This window comes from Dasypus novemcinctus, chromosome 20 (genome assembly GCF_030445035.2).
Source record: "Dasypus novemcinctus isolate mDasNov1 chromosome 20, mDasNov1.1.hap2, whole genome shotgun sequence".
NCBI classification, from domain to species: domain Eukaryota; kingdom Metazoa; phylum Chordata; class Mammalia; order Cingulata; family Dasypodidae; genus Dasypus; species Dasypus novemcinctus.
Genome location: NC_080692.1, coordinates 37,469,033 through 37,488,958, shown reverse-complemented (window position 1 = coordinate 37,488,958; position 19,926 = coordinate 37,469,033). Strand labels below are relative to the sequence as shown.

The 19,926-nt window shown below is 35.2% G+C and overlaps 1 protein-coding gene across 19 annotated transcripts in view; it reads left to right on the top strand.

Moving 5' to 3' along the window:
• EPS8 (EGFR pathway substrate 8, signaling adaptor) overlaps nucleotides 1-19,926 on the top strand; it is a 182,101-nt gene that overhangs the window by 120,554 nt on the left and 41,621 nt on the right. For all 19 annotated transcript variants that reach the window (XM_071210186.1, XM_071210187.1, XM_071210192.1 and 16 more), the window contains 10 exons: nucleotides 604-671; nucleotides 1,704-1,865; nucleotides 3,582-3,731; nucleotides 8,503-8,585; nucleotides 9,126-9,262; nucleotides 11,825-11,898; nucleotides 13,266-13,392; nucleotides 15,103-15,191; nucleotides 15,552-15,626; nucleotides 19,214-19,362. In XM_071210186.1, coding sequence (XP_071066287.1) covers nucleotides 604-671; nucleotides 1,704-1,865; nucleotides 3,582-3,731; nucleotides 8,503-8,585; nucleotides 9,126-9,262; nucleotides 11,825-11,898; nucleotides 13,266-13,392; nucleotides 15,103-15,191; nucleotides 15,552-15,626; nucleotides 19,214-19,362 — 1,114 coding nt within the window. The remainder of the gene's footprint in view (nucleotides 1-603; nucleotides 672-1,703; nucleotides 1,866-3,581; nucleotides 3,732-8,502; nucleotides 8,586-9,125; nucleotides 9,263-11,824; nucleotides 11,899-13,265; nucleotides 13,393-15,102; nucleotides 15,192-15,551; nucleotides 15,627-19,213; nucleotides 19,363-19,926) is intronic.

Here is a 19,926-nt window from a genome sequence, read left to right as displayed (position 1 = left end):
TGATACCATAACTTCCTACCTAACTGTCTCATTTTTCCTAACAGATTAACTAGATCTACAATTCTGGGTATCATATTTGTTTGTTCCTTGTAGATGTGTGAAATTGTTAATGTTTTGAATTTCTTCTCATACTCTCCATAGTTTGGGTGTTGTGAAAGACGTTCCTTGTAGCATCTACTAATTTTAATAGTATGGTCTAACTTATATAATACAGTATCTGTGGTAATATTTTTCTATTTTGTTCTCAGTGCATTCACAGAGGAAATTTTTAATCTACTTACCTTTTTTTGTGAAATAGAAGGTTCTTATTTAATAAAACCTTTAGACAAAATTACTTTTTTCCTTACAACATTTATAGTCTTGTTAACCTTTGGAATTCTGAAAAATTGTATTGGGTCAAATTGTTGTTGCATATCATATAGGCTTTTCTATGGCTTTAAGATTTACTGTGAACAAAGAATGTTTTCATATACACCACACAATGGAGATTTGCCAACTACTGTATTTATATGTGAGCCAGACTCATTTTAGAGATGGCCACATGACACTGACATAGAAACTTCAGCCTATTAGTGGGTAAGGCTTTTTAAATTTCTCTTTCAGAACAAAGGAAGAATTATGCACGGGACAGTGTCAACAGTGTGTCGGATATATCCCAGTACCGTGTTGAAGTAAGATGTTTTGGTATTTGCCAGAATTTAGAACTGCCCTTGTGGAACCTAAAATTTGGAAGTAAAACCAGAATTTTTTTTTCATTCATTTCTATAATGTATTTTAAGTTGTGTTGACCCTTTCTTTTAAATTTTTATAAAAGTGAAAATTTCTAGGTAAATTTATCTTATTAGTCTGAGGTCTGTTTTCATAGAGAGTAAATTAAAATGCTAACTTTACTCATTATTTATCATGGCCAGCCTTATTTTGGTCACACAAGACAAAGGCTTCTCTTTTGTATTATGGAATCTTCTTGAAATTACAGCTTTGGCAGATTCAGTGAGTGGTTTAGTTTTATTTTAAGTTTTATCTAAGGTCATTATTAGTTCTTTTTAAACAATGGTTTCTTTTTTAGTTTTTGCTCTGTTAGCTTTTAAGGTGTTTGTTCTTAATGGGACTGTATGTAGGTGAACTCTGCTTATAACAGAAAATATTTAAGTGAAGAAGTAATTTTTAAATTGCTCTTATTTTCAATTCTATACCTATCTCAATCATACTTAATTAAATTTAAACAGTTTTCTTTCAGTAAGTGGTTTCATTAGAATGAATAGTTTGCAGTTGGTACAGACTAGAATTGCTCTTGCTATGCTCAAATATCAGTGTCTGTAGTTTTGAAGCTCTCATATAGATTGCCTACTGTTGTTCAGCATTTGAGTAACCATAATGGAATAAAAAGGGGAGAAAGTTTATTTTAAGAGAATGTTGTATAAACTGTCAAGAATTTGTTTTTATGTCATGTTTATGTTGTTGAACATGGCTCAAATATTAAACAGATTCAGATATCTTATGATTATCATTTTCCCTATTAAACAAAAACCTGCTTGGCTTTATTCTCTCATCAAGATAACCATGAAGTTCCAGAATACTTTGTGTTTGTCCCTCACATCTCTCCCAGCTAGTTTCAATTATGTTAACTATGCTTTCTTTTGAAAAATGTATACTAAGAGGTTACATGTGTGTGATAAATATTTTTTCTTTCTGCCAATCATAAGCACTTGACTACATTTGTTCTGGATCGAAAAGATGCTATGATAACTGTTGATGATGGAATAAGGAAACTGAAATTGCTTGATGCCAAGGGCAAAGTATGGACTCAAGATATGATTCTTCAAGTGGATGACAGAGCTGTGAGCCTGATTGATTTAGAATCAAAGGCATGTTTGTTAAATTTATAGTCTTTTATTTTCAAGAAAACTTCACAAATATTTATGTTCACAATCAGGTCAGATTGTTTGAAAATGGGTGAAAATTTAACAAAACAGTATTTTTAATGATTTGAATAAAAATATCATACTGTATATGCATGTAAAATAATTTTTTAAACCAGAGATGGGAAGGATGCAACTGTTTTTTTTAACCACAAATAGAAGAAGTGAGGGAAAAATACATACTTTTAAAATAAGACCACCAGTATGGCATCATTCTTGAATGTCATAAAGTAAATTACACACTAGGCCAAACCATATCTCAGTAAATGAGTGGATTGGGATGAAGAGGTTTCATGTGTGTGTAAATTTTTCACCAGCCCAAGAATAGGCACCTTTTAAAAGCACTCATTGGCAGGTAGGATGCTGGGTTCTTGAAAGGACATTTCTGGGGAGTGGATGTAGCTCGATGGTTGAGTGCCTGCTTCCCATAAACGAGGTCCTGGGTTCAATCCTAGTACCTCCTGAAAAAAAAAAAAAAAAAAAAGTACATTTCCAAGCCCTTTAATCTAAAAAGCTTTTGAGTGCTAAGGTAAGAAAACAACTGTTACAATTGCATCATTCTTATGGGAGTGGGGGTAAAATTTCTCCATTTTATCTTGTTTGCTCTGTAGTTGGGAGAACAGCAACTGGGAGCTTCTTTGACTCTCATGGTTATATTTTAAAGGAGCCTGAATTTCCTGTTGCACCTTTGCTGGTTTTCAGGAAATTAGAATTTAGAATAAAATTTATGGAGTTATGTATATGTGTATGTGTGGTACATAATAAAAGTTGTTTGGTTATGTCCCAGTTATCAGCTCTACTATATTTTGCTTGGTTAAAAAAAGCACAGTTTCTCCCTTGAATTATATCAGGATACCACTCACTATTAGTGTAAGAATAAGCACCTTAAAATATCTCTTATTAAATGCAGGATTCTAATTGTGGACAGAAAGTTAATTTGTTTTAAGAAGTAGTTATTTAATTGGTTTAGTATTTTATTCTCATGACTCTTAATAAATTAGAGTATTACTTGTACACCAGTGAAAAATCTCTCATCATTTTACACAGTATATTTCTTAGTTTGATTTTCTGAACCTGTGTGATGGTTTTAACTGGATTATAGTTAAGGGAGTCTATATATATAGTTATTTTTTCATTTGACACAGCCTCACTTAAAAAATGTACAACTGATTTATTATTTGTAGCCTAACATTTATGATTCTCTGAAGTTGAAATTAAAAGAATATATTTATTAAATGCATATTTGATCATCTAGTAAAGGAAATTCTGACATTACATAGCCAGATAGAAAAGGATACCATGTAATATGGTCACTAATTTTGGAAGAGGTTCATTTCACTTCTTTTGCTCTTAAAGACATCTCTCCTGTGTAATGTGAGAAGATCAGTATGCAGGATTCAGTATTTCTTCCATTAATGGAAAGCATAGCAACCTTCCTCTGCTCTTTCCATTATTCTTTCCACCCAATGCCTAGCCCTCCCTCTTTCTTTGCTGCCACCATTTTATGTACTAATTCTCTGTATTTACTGTGTTTATAAGTATTTATTGTAAATGTTATAGGCATACTTTAAAAAAATTTTTGTGCAATGCCTAGGATTCTTTGTGTAATAGATATAAATATAATTTAAAAAACCACAGATTATATTTTCACTTTACTTATAGAATGAATTAGAGAATTTTCCTCTAAACACAATCCAGCACTGCCAAGCTGTGACGCATTCATGCAACTATGATTCAATTCTTGCCCTGGTGTGCAAAGAGCCAACTCAGAACAAGCCAGATCTTCATCTTTTCCAATGTGATGAGATTAAGGTAAAAAAAAATGGTGTTTTTTTCTTTCCTCTTCAATAGATATTCTGGCAAGTTTCAAATTACCTATTTCAATCATATGAATTTTGTAAGGAAAAAATTCTTGATATTATCTTTAGGGTTTCCATGCCAAATAAATAAAATAAAGAGATAGAGTGGGATTTAAAAAAATCAGATGCTTTCTGTTAATTAAAAAGTGTTATATGATAATATATTAAATTCTTCATAGAGTGCCTTGGACTTATAACAAAAAATGATTTTTAAAAACTATGCTTTGTTTTAAATAACCATGATAAAATCATGGTATCCTCTTTTATTTCTGCACTAACCACATAGCAGGGATTATTACAATGAAGCCCTTAGACATTTCCCGTGATATTGATTTAAAGTTCACAGTTTAATTATGTGACTTGAATAACTGCTCAGGATTTGTCATCCCCAAACTATATGTGAACATACTTATCAGTTATTACATGGTATCCTCAAGGTTTATATTTCAAAGTACACTGTAATTTTCAAATGATTATAATTTGTGATGCTTTATTGGACATTCAAAGTTACCTTCAACCTTGAATATCTTTATTTCATGAGTTGATTTCTCTAAAAGGGAAATCATTTTGTGTTGATTGGTACTTTGCCAAAGCAATGATTTATCATTGTGATTGTATATTACAATCAATATATAAAGGTAACTTTTATATTACATAGAAATTCTGGGAATTTAGCATGAGTCTATCTTTTCCTTTCTGTATTTGTTTGACATTAAAAGATAAGAGATAAATTTAGAATGAATTTAAATTGTATATTTTATAATTTTCTTCTAATTTCAAGTGGTGCCATACATGATTTTAAAAAAATCTTATTTGAAAAGAAAAGTGGCCTTTAGGTAATCTGTATATGTGATGTTTACCAGATTTTTATATAATGCCTTTTGAGAGTCATAAAGCATATTAAGAGTTTTTTACAAGGTTATATGTGTTAAATCAGTAAGTAGTAAATGAATATTTACTTTGAATATATAGTGAATTTTATCCAAGCATCTAAAAAACAGAGGACTAAGTTGAAAGACATTTCAGATCTGGTCTTTGCATTGGTGCTTCCCCAGATGGGCTAAAAGTTGTGTGCTGAGTGAAGTTTCTGGCTTGTTTAATGTGACAGGGGATATGATGTTGATGACTCTGGCATGGATTTACTGAATACTGTTTCATCATAATTAAAAGCTCAGGTACCACTTAGCAGCTGTTTACTCATTGGTTCCCTACTCCACATATTATATGTTTGTGTCCTTGCCCAATTGAAAATATGAATGCATTGAAATATGATGCTGCTCAATTTATATGGACCATCATGCAACATAAAATAGTCTGAATTTTAATATTAATAGCCCCTCTGTTAGATGGTGAAGTTCAAGATTCCTTGGCATCTTCAGTATTCCACATAACATGAAACAAAAGCCTTTGACATGATATTTACAGCGTCTTCTTGAAACTAGGATGTTCTTATGGAAGTAACCCTGATCGGGGGTGCGTTAACACTCTCATTTACTATCAAGGTGACCTGGGCCAAGTCATTTCAAATGACTATTCTTCAGTTTCATTATTTATAAAACAAGAATAGATTAGATGATCTTTAAGTGTCCTTTCATCTCTATAATTCTATGATTATCAGTATTCACTGTAAAAGAATACACAATATGCATATTCTAGGAAAACATACATAATTATAGAGAACAGGCAGCACAAAAATAGAAGACAACTATATACCAGCAAGAATCTAATATGTGGTAATAGTCGTTGGTTTTAAATAAGCTTCATTATCAAATAGAATAAACTTCATAATTTTAATCTTACGCTTTATCCCAAGAAAACCAAATCATGTGTTCTTGTTGGAGTCCATCTTTGGGGAAAATTAATTTTTACTTGTAGTCACAGAATAAAGTGGTTATCAAAGGGGACAACCTAGTGTGGGGTTCACCCATGATTATGGTAGATTTGTCCTAAACTAAGAACAGCTCTGCTGTGATTGAGTGGTTTGTTTTTTAGGGGATTCATGGGGACCAAGTGGCTCCTAGGGTAAGAAAGGGAAGGAACTCCATTCTACATGCGTGGGCTACTTCTAACTTCTTCATATCTTCTCAGACAGAGATATTTACCCAGTTTTGTTTCAGCCCGTGTTTGTAGTTTAGCTTTTAAAAAATGGAGGGAACCCAGGATTAGATAATCTTTAGGAATTCCTTCAGCTAGTGAATCTGGTCTTTATAAAGTTGTGTTTTGACAGTAGATTATTAAAAAAAAAAAAACCAACAAACTTTGCTTTTGCATCAAGGCACTTTTAAAAATTTTTGTTCTTTATTTTTTCAAAATAATCAAATGAAAATGAGATCAACCATACTTTTTCTTTTTTATTTTTAAAGGCAGTACTGGGGATTGAACCTGGGACCTCATACATGGGAAGCAGGCATTCAAACCACTGAGCTAAATATGCTCCCCGATATCTTTTTTTTTTTGGCAATTAATAGTGCTTTATTTTTAATTAGTCACATGGCATTCTCCATTTGTGTCAACTAAATACTGTTTCACCCACTGCTCTGTTTGGCTGCCAGTCTCTTGTCTCTCTCTTTGGCAGTGGTGAGGTGGATACTTTTCTCTCAGGGAAGAGAAATCCATGGTTTGGTGCCTCTGCCAATAATGAAGATGTTGGAAAGATGTTGGTTCCTCTTTCACATGAACCACATCAAAAGAGCCAAGATGTCTCTGTTGGTGATTATACCAATTCTTCCAGTGTTAGCACTTGTAGTCACCAAACACAGGTTACCAGTATGGAACTTTATGAAATCACTAGTCTTGCCTGTCTCCAAATCAATTCGAATGGTATTGTTCACCTTGATGGGAGTCAGGGTAGTGGATAGTGCGAGCTTCATGGGTCACCAGATGAGGTGCCTACAAAGAGCTTCCTTACTTTGCACAACTTGTACTCAGCTCCTCAGGTGTAATACAGTGAACAACAAAGAGACCCTTGGTATCGTAGATCAGATGGAAATTCTTTCTGGTCTTGTCAGTGCTGATGACATCATAAAACCAGCAGGATAAGTTATCTCAGTTTGGACCTTGCCATCAATCTTTATGAACTGCTGCATACAAATCTTCTTTACTTCATCTGTCAGGGCATATTTAAGTCTGTTCCTTAAGAAAATAATGAGTGGGAGACATTCTCTCAACTTGTGCAGACCAGTGGGTGGATGAGGAGCAAACACACCAGTCGGTTTGTTTGTCTAGGATCCAGTGCTTTGCAACTGCTACACGTTTCAAATGCTTCTTGGGACCACGAGCCATGGCTGCACTAGGCACGGAAAGAGCTCCCCAATACATTTTTATTCTATTATATTATGTTCCCTGAGATTCCCCCACAATAGAATTCTGAGAATTGGGAGAAAACAGTGGCACTCCTGAGCCATGGAACACATAGGTTCATGGGGAAATAATATCCTAGAACCAAAGAGAAAAATAACCACATTCTTTGTCTTAAAAGGAAGCCTCTAGGGGAGCAGGTGTAGTTCAGCAGTTGAGTGCCTGCTTCACATATACGAGGTCTCAGATTCAATCCCCAGTACCTCCCAAGAGAAAAATAAGAGGAAACCTCTGACATCTACAGTGTAAATCTGTGTGCCCTGCCCCCTTAATTCTTTCTTGGTAAATAATAAGATTAATCTTCCAATAGGAAGAAGTGGACTCCATTACCATTCTAGCACCAACTATTCAGCCTTCTTCAGACAAGAAAAAAGTTATGGCCATCTTACACATTTGAAGTTCCTTTAAAATTTACTTCTTTATAATAACAGAAGTGAAGAATTCATTTAAGTAACAAAAATCATTGTATAATGAGCACATAAAAGCACACATAAAAACTATTTCTAATCTATGTATTGTCTCCTATTGAATGATCCTCCATATCTAGATCATACATTGGCATTAAACTGTATTATAATCCTGCTAAATCTGAAATAAATCTTGCTTTAAAACACTGTTCAGTATTAATTCTCAGAAAACATGTTATAGGACCATATGAGTAGCTGTTTAGTGGGTGATCTAGGAACACCAATTACAGAACAAAACTTTGCTCAAAGTGATTTTTAAGAGATTGTTCCTTTAGGTATTTGCTTTAGGGAAGGACACTATCAAGAGACTCCTGAGTATATAAAGACAGTTCCATTTACAAAGTACAGGCAGATTATATGGTTGGTATTATCTTACAATCTACAGTGAATTAGAATAACAATGTAAAGAATTCATATACCTTTTAGGTATATCAACTTAAAAGACCTGATACAGAAGTAGCAATGATGTCACAGATGCTGATGACTAGAAGAAATAATTTACAGCTTGTTTCTCTAGGAGAGAGAGGGACTGACAAATGGTCAAAAGGAAGCACAATGTGTTTTTTTTTTCTTAGGAAGTACCAGAGATTGAACCTGGGACTTTATACGTGGGAGGCAGGCACTCAACCACCGAGCTACATCTGCTCCCTCCAATGTGCTTTTAACGTTGCATGAAAAATACTGTTCAGTCCATATTGCCAAACACATCTGTTTTTGCCGTATTCATCCTCTACTTCAACTTAGTAACCAAATGCTTTACTAAAACTCCGCTTCTGGCCTCTGTGTTTCAAGGTGCTTATTGATTAGGACCAAGAACATAATCTTTTTTTCTGCTTTAACCTGAGTACCAAGGCTTGAAGAAAATCTCTGACCTCCCAGGTAACTTGTCTCTCCTTACAGGCAAACCTAATTAGTGAAGATATTGAAAGCGCAATCAGCGACAGCAAAGGAGGAAAACAGAAGAGGAGGCCTGATGCCCTGAGGTAAAAACATTACGATAAGTTGAGGGGAACAATTGATTTGTTTTTAAGTATTTTTTCCCTCGAGACTTAGAAAACTTATTTTCGATGGGAGGATATTGCTATATTTTATGGAATTTGACCTGACTAATTTGCTCTCTCAGTTTTGACCATATGTGTTTGTGCCTCTTTTCTCTGCATTTCTGGTCTTTTTCTGATGTGGCCTCTCCTACTTTGGTGGGAAGTCTCAGAGACTCATAAGAAGAGTGGCCTTTAAAGGAGGGTGGCCTGAGGAATACAAACTAGACTTTAGGAAGAGAGCTGGCGCACAGCCTTTCCCAAATCACACTAGATCCAGGGAAAAAAATTCAACCCATTTTCAGCTGAATTGAAATGTTTCTGTATTTGTATATATTATAGAGAGTTATAAATGTACATATTATAGAATGGCTAGGGCATCCTTAGTTCTTTTTGCTGTTGAAGAATGTATACCGTGAGTTGAGAGAATTGATGTGTTATAGAAACAGAGATGGTGAAGATTCAGTTCATTTTCATCTTTTGAAGGATGATTTCCAAAACAGACCCTGGTATACCACCTCCACCAAGAGCGCCTGCCCCTGTGCCCCCTGGGACCCTTACCCAGGTGGATGTTAGAAGTCGGGTGGCAGCCTGGTCTGCGTGGGCAGCTGACCAAGGGGACTGTGAGTATTTCTAGGAGTTAATACTTATTGAACTCTTTGGATTGTGGCATAGTTGTTTGTTTTCAAATTACAATGCTGATTTTTTTAACTGAAGCATGACTTCTGTTTTAAAAAAAATTAAATCTTAGGTAAAGGAAAGTTTAAGCCTTGGAGATGTGAGATGGTTGTCTATGTCCGGTCAACGAATAAATATGGTGTTAGGATTAGTCTTTTTTTCAAAGTTGTGACAGAGGGGATGTTTGACTTGACTGATAATTAAGAAGACTAATGGAATATGTACCAAAAAAGAGACTATCAGTGGTTTTTTAAAAGACTGTACTTCACATTCTTTCCATTTAGTATCTTAATACGGTCGTCTTTGGACACGTTAGCTGTTGTTACATGGGAAGGCTGCTGGGACACTGGGAGGGCAGTGGCAGTGGAGAAGCTGTTAAAGGTATTCAAGCTCGGGCTAAACTTACCAAGGGCTCTTATGCACGTACTGTCATATTAGCATGACATTCTTGTTTCTAGTCTAGTACTCAGTGTAACTTTTTATATCTTCCAGAATATCTTGTTTAGAATCTGAAATTTTTATAATGAACTATGCTTTAAAATATGTTTGGTCCAATCTCTTACTTTTAAGGATGAATAAATTGTGGTGCAGAGAGTAAGAACTTGATAGAGTCTAGAGTCTCACTCTTCTGCCTCCTGTTCTAGGGCAGACTTCAAATCATATCCCTTATCCAAAAAAAGTATTATTAATGCAGACTCTCTTGCAGTGTACTTAGGCAATACAACTTGATTGCCCAAATGAGTGACATTGAACTCTACTTTGCAGTCTGGTGGGTTAAAAGTTGGGCCCTGGAGGGAGAGCTGAATCTACCTGTGTTGCCTTGAACAGTTATTTAGGCTCTCTGTGCTTAGCCTCACCAGTAAAATGGGAATAATAATTCCTGCTTCGTGATTTAGAGAGGATTTGGATTTTATTTTGAGAGAGGTTGGAATATCTTCCTTGAAGTAGAGGAAGAGTAAGGCACTCTGAATAAACTTGTAACAACATACGTAAAATCTGATGTAATTTATAACAAAGAGGAAGTTTATCCCCAGGGGTTTCTAGAACTTTCCTTAGGTTTTTGTCTAAAATACTCTGTGCAGTGTCATTAAATTATAGTGAGATAAGATTTTCAGGACTTCTGATTTACTACTAGGCCACACAGAGCACAGCACTTCCTACATGACGTTCTGTCTGGATCCAGGCCAGTTTGCAGTTAGAAATATCCCCCAAAATGAGTGTCTTTCTGGTTCCCCTAAAGACTGATTCAGGCTGAACAGCTCCTTGGATTTATCTATATATCTGACTTGCAAAGTAGAGGCAAGTGACAGTGGCAGCAGGGCTCCTAGTAGTGTCTTAGACACGGGCAAAGTCCTGGGAATACCTTATCTCTCCGGCCCCAATCACCAAATGGTACTTTGGGACTTGCTAATAGCTATATTTCAACTTCAGCTTACTGCTTTCTGTAGTACAATGTAACCAAGGTAGCAGCTAACCAAGTATAAAACCGCAAGTATAATTGGCAAGACACCATAAATTTTAATTAAGATTCCATAAATTTTAATTACCTCAAAGTACTTAGCAGCCATTAATTAAATTTCGTAAGACACTGATTTTTCTTTGTTTTTTCTTGGGGGGAAAGGGGAGGCAAATATTCCATTTATGGGTAAAGTTAGGCATAGTGGAGGCATAACAGCACAGAGTTTTCAATAGTTTTTGTAGTTCTCTGTATGTTTTTGCAGTTCACTCAACATTGTGAGTCATGATTATATATCATGAGTTGTATTTCCATTATTGACCATAAATTCTCCTGTTCCATCCATGCGTTTACTATTTAATCTAATGTGAAATCTTTGTAACAGCTATCTGTATTTAGTGGTAGTCTTAACGGACTCATACTAGGAAGGAGTAAGGCGTTAATGATAGTAACCTCATGATTAACATAATGCTCTAGCCAACTGAGTTAACATCTTAAACGCTCTTAAGGCATTTAGCCTTTAATTTGCATATTGCTGTAGGCCCTCCTGCTTTTAAAGCAATAGCTTCAAATTAATAAGCATGACATTGTGGGTTTTAAACTTATGTACAACTAGAAGTAAGAAGCACTCTACCATCAGAATTACCAAAGCGTTGTTTTAGTCACAATGTTGGAGTGTATACAAAGTAGCTTTGTTGCATTAGCTGACCACTTTTTAATAGAAGGCACTTATATGCTGAGGTATATTCCTTTCTTGTGTAAGGACTAAAGGGTGCTACCTTAGGGTTGTTTCTACAGGTAGCCAACACAGAAGGGAGAGAATAAAGGGGAAAAGCTAGGGTACCTCAGCATGAAAGCAGGAAGGTCATTTCTTCAGCTGTGCTCTGGCACTGTCTCTGCCCCTCGTGGATGATGGGCACAGTTTCCATTTACATCTCCAATGGAGGTGGTCCAATGGAGGCACTCTCTTCTAGCCGATTTTCATGTTTAATTACCTAGATTGGTCTCTCTTAAGCAACAATTTGAAAGACTTATGTTCTCCTTTCCACAGTTGAAAAACCAAGGCAGTATCATGAGCAGGAAGAAGCACCTGAGATGATGGCAGCCAGAATTGACAGAGATGTGGTAAGTATAACAATAATCCTTAGGTCACTAACTTTTTTTTTTTTAAGAGGGAAAAAATATTCACAGTACAGTTGATTTAAATAATGATGTTTTCTGGAAACTATATTTTCTATTTCCAGTGCTTGTTATCTCTTTGAAATTGTTTTTTATTAACTATTTTTATATTTATGCCATTATTTAATCACTAGACATGAGCTGTGATAGAAGAATTAGCATATTAAGTAGTTTAAAAAAATTTAAACTGAATTATCAGATTTGAGGGGTGGTCCAGTTTTATTTTCTCATAGTTTGAAATTCATAATTAAATTGAATTTATAATTGAATTGAAATATCTTTTTAATATGTCTTCCTGACATTTATTAAAATATAGTGATTGCAGTGATGAATGTACAGCTCTGTGATTATACCAAAAGCCACTGAATGTGCATTTTAGTTGGATTGTATGGTATCTGAATATGTTTCAGTAAAATTGCTTTAAACAAATGTTTTAGAATGCCCAAAAGAGAAAAATTAGGTGGCATTTCTTAAAGGATAAATATGTAAATTTTAATCCTATATAATCAATAAAGTAATATTTTTATTGCTCCATAGGGAGTTACTTGCAGAATGACAATCTCTGTTACATAATCATAGAAAAGATGTTAATATAATTTTTTTAATACTATATTCATATTCCCAGCTCATTTGGAAACAAATACTTAAAGGAATTTGAAATTTGGGATTTACTTTTTATAACACACTATTTCTTGTTATAATTTACAAGTTTATTTAACCCCATTGTCTAGTCAAGGAATGTCACATTTCATACCTGCTGGAGAAAGTCAACTTAGAATTCAGTATGTGAGATAAAAATCCAGTGATCCCTGAAAGCACAGTACATCATTAATTCTATTTTACCATGTTGAAATTCTTAGTAATGCCTTATATTATAGATTAGCTATGTGTTTGTTATCACAGCATTCTATTTATCTTTTATTCCAAGAAATAACGTTCTTAGTGGTTTATTGGGATATTTATTTGAAAAAAAAACTTCAGTGCCTTCCAACAAAATACTTCTTTCCTAACATTATGTGGGAGAACACTATGAGAAAATTAGAGGTAATTGAAAATAATAACTAATCTGAGTAGATACTGTGAATTCTTTCTTAGTGCAATTGAAAATAAGCAAAATAAGCTAAAGATATCTTTAAATACCAGACTTTAACCACAGGTGTGTTTGAACTCTTTTTCTTGGAATTACTGATAAACTTGAAATTTGCCTGTGGAAGGTTTATTTTTTTTTAAGTAATGTTCTGATTTTTCTTTATTGACTAACAGTGTAACCAAGGCAAAAGTTTTGTTTTATATTTCATAATTTCTAATTTTAGCAAATCTTAAACCACATTTTGGATGATATTGAATTTTTTATCATGAAACTCCAAAAAGCAGCTGAAGCATTTTCTGAACTTTCTAAAAGGAAGAAAACTAAGAAAAGCAAAAGGAAAGGACCAGGAGGTAAGTTGAATTATCTCAGTTTTTTGAAGACCGTTAAGAGTTCCAATGAGAGGCAGAGTTTCTTGCAATTGTGAACTGCTCAGCAAAACCTCATTGCAAGTGGAACCAACATTCCTTTTCTAGTTCTGGGGTAGCACTGGAGATGTAGGTGAAAAGCAAGATGAGTCCAAGAAGAGTTCTGAACTGGCTACAGTGAAGGAAGATCCTGGGATACTTTAAATTACATTGACTTAGGTTCAGATAGTGATGATCTGTAGTGTCTGTTAAAGAAAATCATCTCTACTCTTCTTATATTTACATTTATTTTAATGTAAATATAGAACCAATAAAAGTCAATAAAAGGATTGACTTTTCACATTAAAATAGTTAGGAATGTCAATGGATTTTAATTTTTTGTCACAAAACTCCAAAATGCATATTTAAGTCAGATGCAAAGTTAGATGCAAGTAATTTTTAAGTGTACTGCAGTTTGGCTACTTAAATTGTCTTCAGAAATGTATAAATTATAATTATGGAACTAATATTCATACTCCTGTGTCAAAATATGGTATAGATTGAAATGTGTAAAAGCAGTATCCCTTCCAGTACAGACGACTTCCAAATCTTTCTCTAGTTCATGTCTACTTCTTAAACATATTACCTGTAGCTTTGTCCTCCAGATATATGTGTATCTGCATATAACTGCACATATTTTGAAATTTAGTATTATTACTTCCTGCTGATGTCCTAAACCACTTTATCTTCTAAACCACTGTTTTCTTTATGAAGGGTACACCACTCTCCTGTTCATGAAGATTGAAAACCATAGTTTCTTTTGTGACTTTGTTCTCTAGCTTATAGCCAATAATGATTCTATTTCCTCAAAGTTTTCCTGCATGCAGTTTTTTCTCTTCTCATTTTCATAATCAGCTTCCTGTTTCAAGCTGTCTTCAAGCCTCCAGTCTTTCCTAGAAGCGTATGGTCCTGTGATAAGGACCATCTCCTTAAAGCTCTAAGGCAGTAACTTCCCTTCTTCTGTAGAGCGTAATTCCAGTTTCTCCTGATTTAAGTTCATCTCCAACTCTGGAATCCACATTCTAATCTTGATCTCTTTCCATTCTCATGTTTCTCTGCTTCTAGGTTGTTGCTTCATGTCTATGCAGTTTCCTTTTCCGTGTTTTTGCTCATGCTGCTTTTAACCAACCATGATGTTTTCCCTCCTAATATGCTCTAGAAGAAACCTTTCAAATCCCATCTTAGAAGCTATTTTTCCCATGAAACAATCTTTTAGATGCACATTCCCATCCCCTAACCAGAGGTAATCTCTTCCCACAATACACAGTATATCTCATATTTATTTACTAATTCACTTTTTCTATTAGATTTTAAGGCCCTTAAGGGTAAGTCCTATAACTTACTCATCTTTATAGGCTTTATAGTGGTAAGCACAATGCCTGGCACATAGTAAAGGTACAATATGTATTTATAGGATTGAATTGAGTAATTTGTTGTTGTCTAAGGGTGGAAGGAGTCCCTTTCAAGCATTGGGTCATCCCATTCGTTACAGTCAGACTATAAGATATGTTAGAATAACTAGGTAGTTACTATATGGTGATGTGATCATAATACTTTACAATCATTAAAGTGTATTTTTTCTTGTTTTTTCATTTAATAAATTTTCTTGGAATTTTTGTGCTCCCCCCATCCTTTTTATCTACCATCTAAAACTAGAGGGTGTTTTAACACTGCGGGCAAAGCCTCCACCTCCTGATGAATTTGTTGACTGTTTTCAAAAGTTTAAACATGGATTTAACCTTCTGGTAAGTTAAAGTTGTTTATCTATAATTAAAGAAACGAAAAAGAAAAGTCTAGCTAGGATTTTCTTCATTAAACTAAGGGATAAAATTGTTCTGGAAGATTACCATGTTTTGACTTGCCTTTAATTAGAACAACAAATTATAAACATGTGTATCTAAGAGAATTGGTCAAAAAATATTTTTTTAAGTATTTTTTTCTAATCTGACTCTGCCTATGATGATAAATCGACTAAAACTGAAACCACAGTATTAAAGAATTCTTCCTCTAAGTCTGTTTTGGACCTTTTTGAGGATCTGTTTTCTGTTCAATTACATTCAAGTAACACAAATTATAAAAATTTGTCTATTTTCTTAATGTTCTAGGCCAAATTGAAGTCTCATATACAGAACCCCAGTGCTGCAGATTTGGTTCATTTTTTGTTTACTCCGTTAAATATGGTAAGATTTTATTATTTTAAGACAATTCTCAGTCTTAGTATGTTTTTCATCCCAAATTGTCTGTCTGAATTATCTAAGCTCTTCTTCATAATCTTGAATGGTGCTGTTTCTCCAGCCAGCTATGTAAAATATTAAGCATGTTTAATCAGAGAGCTTAAAAGAACCTTAGAAATATTCTAGGTCAAACACCTTATTTTATAGACGAGGAAACCCATATCCCTTATTCATAAAACTAGGGAAATGAAAAGAAATAAAAGTGTATTGAATGCTAGTGTTTCAATGTATACTATTATACAATATAAAATGGCTTGAATAATAGTGAAGGTTTTCTCATTCTCATGTAATAGGATAGCCATGAGTGGTCCAGGGCTGGCTGGCTGGATTTGCATCATGGAGTTGTTCAGAGACTCAGATTCCTTTCATAAAAGTATTCTGTCATCTCCAGGGCTGTCTCTGATTTAGTTAACCATTTATTCATTTATTTATCTATTCCATAATATTATTGAGAGCTTACTGTAGTAGTTTATTAGGAACAAAACAGTCAAAAATTCTTACCTATTAGAACTTAGGGTGTAGAAGAGCAGCCAATAACGTAAAGAAATATATAAACAATACAGTTTGCTAAAAGATAAGTGCTATGGGAGAAAATCAGAGCAGGGAAGGGGACTGGGGAGTGGCCAGTATGTATGGGGTATGTGTGTGTGTATGTGATGGAGTGTTACACTTAAATAAGATGGTGTAGGATGGCCTCATTGAGAAGGTGTCATTTGAGCAAAGGAAGTGAGGAGTGAATCATCTGAATTTCTGAGGGAAGAACATTCCAGAGAACAATTAATATAAATGCACTGAAGTGGTAACGTGTAAAGCATGTTCTTGAAATAACATGCTTTTTTCTTTTGTCAACTGAAAAGCAAATGACTGCTCTTATTTATTTATTTTTATAATTTTATTATTTTTTTTAGTTTTAAAGAAGCTTTAGACTACATTAATGTTATATAAAACACATAAGGGATTCCTATATGCCCCACTCCCCCCCACACACACTTTCCCACATTAACAACATCCTTCATTAGTATGGTACATTTGTTACAATTGATGAACCCATATTGAAGCACTGCTGTTAACCATGGACTATAGTTTACATTATAGTTTATACTTTGTCCCTCACAATTTTTTAAGTTCTGACAGAGTATACAATCATCTGTATTCATCACTATAATGTCATATAGGACAAAGCCAATGTCCTGAAAATGTCCCCATATTACACCTATTCTTCCCTCTCCCATCTCTCAGAACCTCTGGTGGCCACGGCCTTTACATCAATGATAAGAGATCTTCCATTGCTAGAATAATAATAAATCTATAGTAGAATAATAATAAATCCATTTAGTGAACTTATTATTATTTTACTCTAACCCATTGTTCATTCCCCAGTCTTGAGGATTTTGAGATGGTGGTGCCCACTCTGCTTCTAATTGAGATGGGGCTTAAATCCCATGCGGCAGATAGATGGAGCTGTTTTGCTTGCAGTTGCAGACACTCTCTATTCCTTGGGATGGGCATTGTCCACCATCATCTCCTTGTTAGTTGTCCTGGGTGAGTCCAGTGAACTAAAGAGTAGATGTTGCCACTCTGCTGAAATTCAGGGCTTAACTGGCACATGTATAGACCAAAGATTTAAGTCTCTGGACATGAATTTATTAAGTATAGTGCTAATTATAGACTCAAAAGGGGCAGAAGAACTGTGTGTAGAGAACCTGTAAATGAGTCTAACTGTTAACACTGGGGAGCATAAATTCAGAGTAAGGCCCACTGACAGGGTGCTGAATTCTTGAGCTGTCTGCCCTGCTTACAATTTCTGGATACCTATAGAGCCCTCAGGAGCCCCCCTGTTTGGGGCAGTGTTTACTGTGCCAGTCAATGAGTAAGTATCTTAAGCAGAACAAAGTGAAGGAAAAGGATATTAGTAGGAGGTGAAGCCAGTAAGGTAACAGGAGGACATATCTTATGTTGGCCCTTAAATAGGCAATTCTGAGACCTTTGACAGTTGGAAGGGTTTTGGCAGGAAAGGAATGCTATGGCTGTAACCTTTTTTTTTTTTTTTTTTAAAGATTTATTTATTTCTCTCCCCTGCCCGCCCCCCTGGCCCCGGTTGTCTGTTCTCTATTTGCTGCGTGTTCTTCTTTGTCTGCTTCTGTTGTTGTCAGCAGCACAGGAATCTGTGTTTCTTTTTGTTGTGTCAGCTCTCCGTGTGTGCGACGCCATTCCTGGGCAGGGTGCACTTTCTTTCGTGCTGGGCGGCTCTCCTTACAGGGCACCCTCCTTGTGCGTGGGGCTCCCCTACGCAGGGGACACCCCTGCATGGCACGGCACTCCTTGCATGCATGACACTGCGTGTGGGCCAGCTCCACACCGGTCAAGGAGGCCCTGGGTTTCAACCGTGGACCTCCCATGTGGTAGACAGACGCCAAGTCCGCTTCCCTGTAACCTTATGAAACTTGGGGAACAAGGGCTAGTTAGCTGTTAAAATAGTCCAGATGGGGTATTATGATGTTTGCACCAGGTAACACTGGAGCTGGTGAGAAGTCTGATTCTTCTGGTTATAGACCTTAGCCAAAACAAGATTTGTTGAAAGATTGGATGTGGTATGCAAGAACTGTAGAAGCTAAGGATGTCTCCAAGGTTTTGGGCCTAACAGTAAATGATGGAGAAAGGGCCTTCTGGGCAACTAGGAGGAGTATGTACAAAAACAGGCATAAACCAGTACTGTGTGTGCAGGACATCTGGATGACAACTGGAGGCATATTGACTCTTGGTCTGGAGCTATTCAAAAAATCCCTTCTTCTTGTGCCATATCTCTGGGAAAGTGAGATTTTCTATAAAAGGGGTTCTGGTTTCTGCTCTAGGAGATAACGACCATATGTTTAACCAGGAAATAGTCCCTGAAAAGGAAATTTGGAGCAGTTTTCAGACTACTGAAAATCATTTTCCTTATCACAGATTTGCACCTGTTTCTGCTGGTCATTAAATTATCCATATTAAATTAGGGCAATTTCCTAGAATTAAATTCAAGGAAAAGTAGCCTTTATTCAGAGTACCAGTTCTCCTTCTCTCTCCTTTCTCCCTGGATTCTCCTCTATTTTTGTGACTATATAGGCACAACCATAGACTCTTAACTTGGGCCTTTTTTTCCTATATTATTAGTTTCTAGAACCACATATTTAAAATATAGTAAAGTAGATTTGTCAGGAGAGATAAAAAAAAAATCAGAGATAGTTAAATCACCTGACTTAGAATTCTCTAGAGAGTCATTAGTAATTTCCAGGGCAAGTGCAGTTATATGCAGCCAACAGAAAGATACTGTGAAATTTGTTTAACTATTAACTTTTCGTTTTAGATTATTAGGCACCCTTGAGCTCAGCTTGATAAGGACATTTGGGAAGCTGCTTTTCATTCAGTACTACATTGCACAACATCAGCATTTAATTTGTGTATATAAAATAGTATTTATTTTGGCATGGATTTTTGTCTGCATATTTCAAAAATAGGTCATCTGGTTTTTAAAAAATAATTTAATTTCATTTTAGGTGGTACAGGCAACAGGAGGTCCTGAACTACCCAGCTCAGTACTGAGCCCCCTGTTGTTTAAGGATACAATTGATTTCTTAAATTATACCGTCAATAATGATGAACGACAGCTGTGGATGTCATTGGGCGAAACTTGGATGAAAGCCAGGTTAGCATATATGAGTTTAACATTTGATTCCTGTATTGTCCCCTGTTTATTACACAGATTTAATGAGAAAATTTTGAACCTTCTTATATATGAAGGAGTAGGTATTATAGAAAGAAAAATTATAAATCTTTAAAAAGCTAGAATCCAGTGGCGGATATAGAAGTGTATGTAATATAAGGCATAATAAATACCAGGAATGAACCATAAATAAAATGCTGTTGGAATGGCCAAGTGAAGCAGTCAGGAAGAGGATTTAGGAAGGGAGTTTGCTTTCAAAGAAAGCTAGCATATAAAATCAATAAAAGATAATATACAGTAATAAAACTTTTATACAGTGGCTACTAGGCACTCTTCTATGCACTTTACATAGCTGCTGTTATTATCCTCATTTCGTAGATAAGGAAACTGAGTCAAAGAGGGTTAATAAATTGCACCAATTCGCATAATTCGCAAGTGGCAGACCTAAGATTTGAACCCAGGAAATCTGGCTGTGGAGCCAATGTTCACAATTACTTTGCTAATTTGTCTTTCAGTAGAAAAAGTAGGATTTTCACACATAGATAG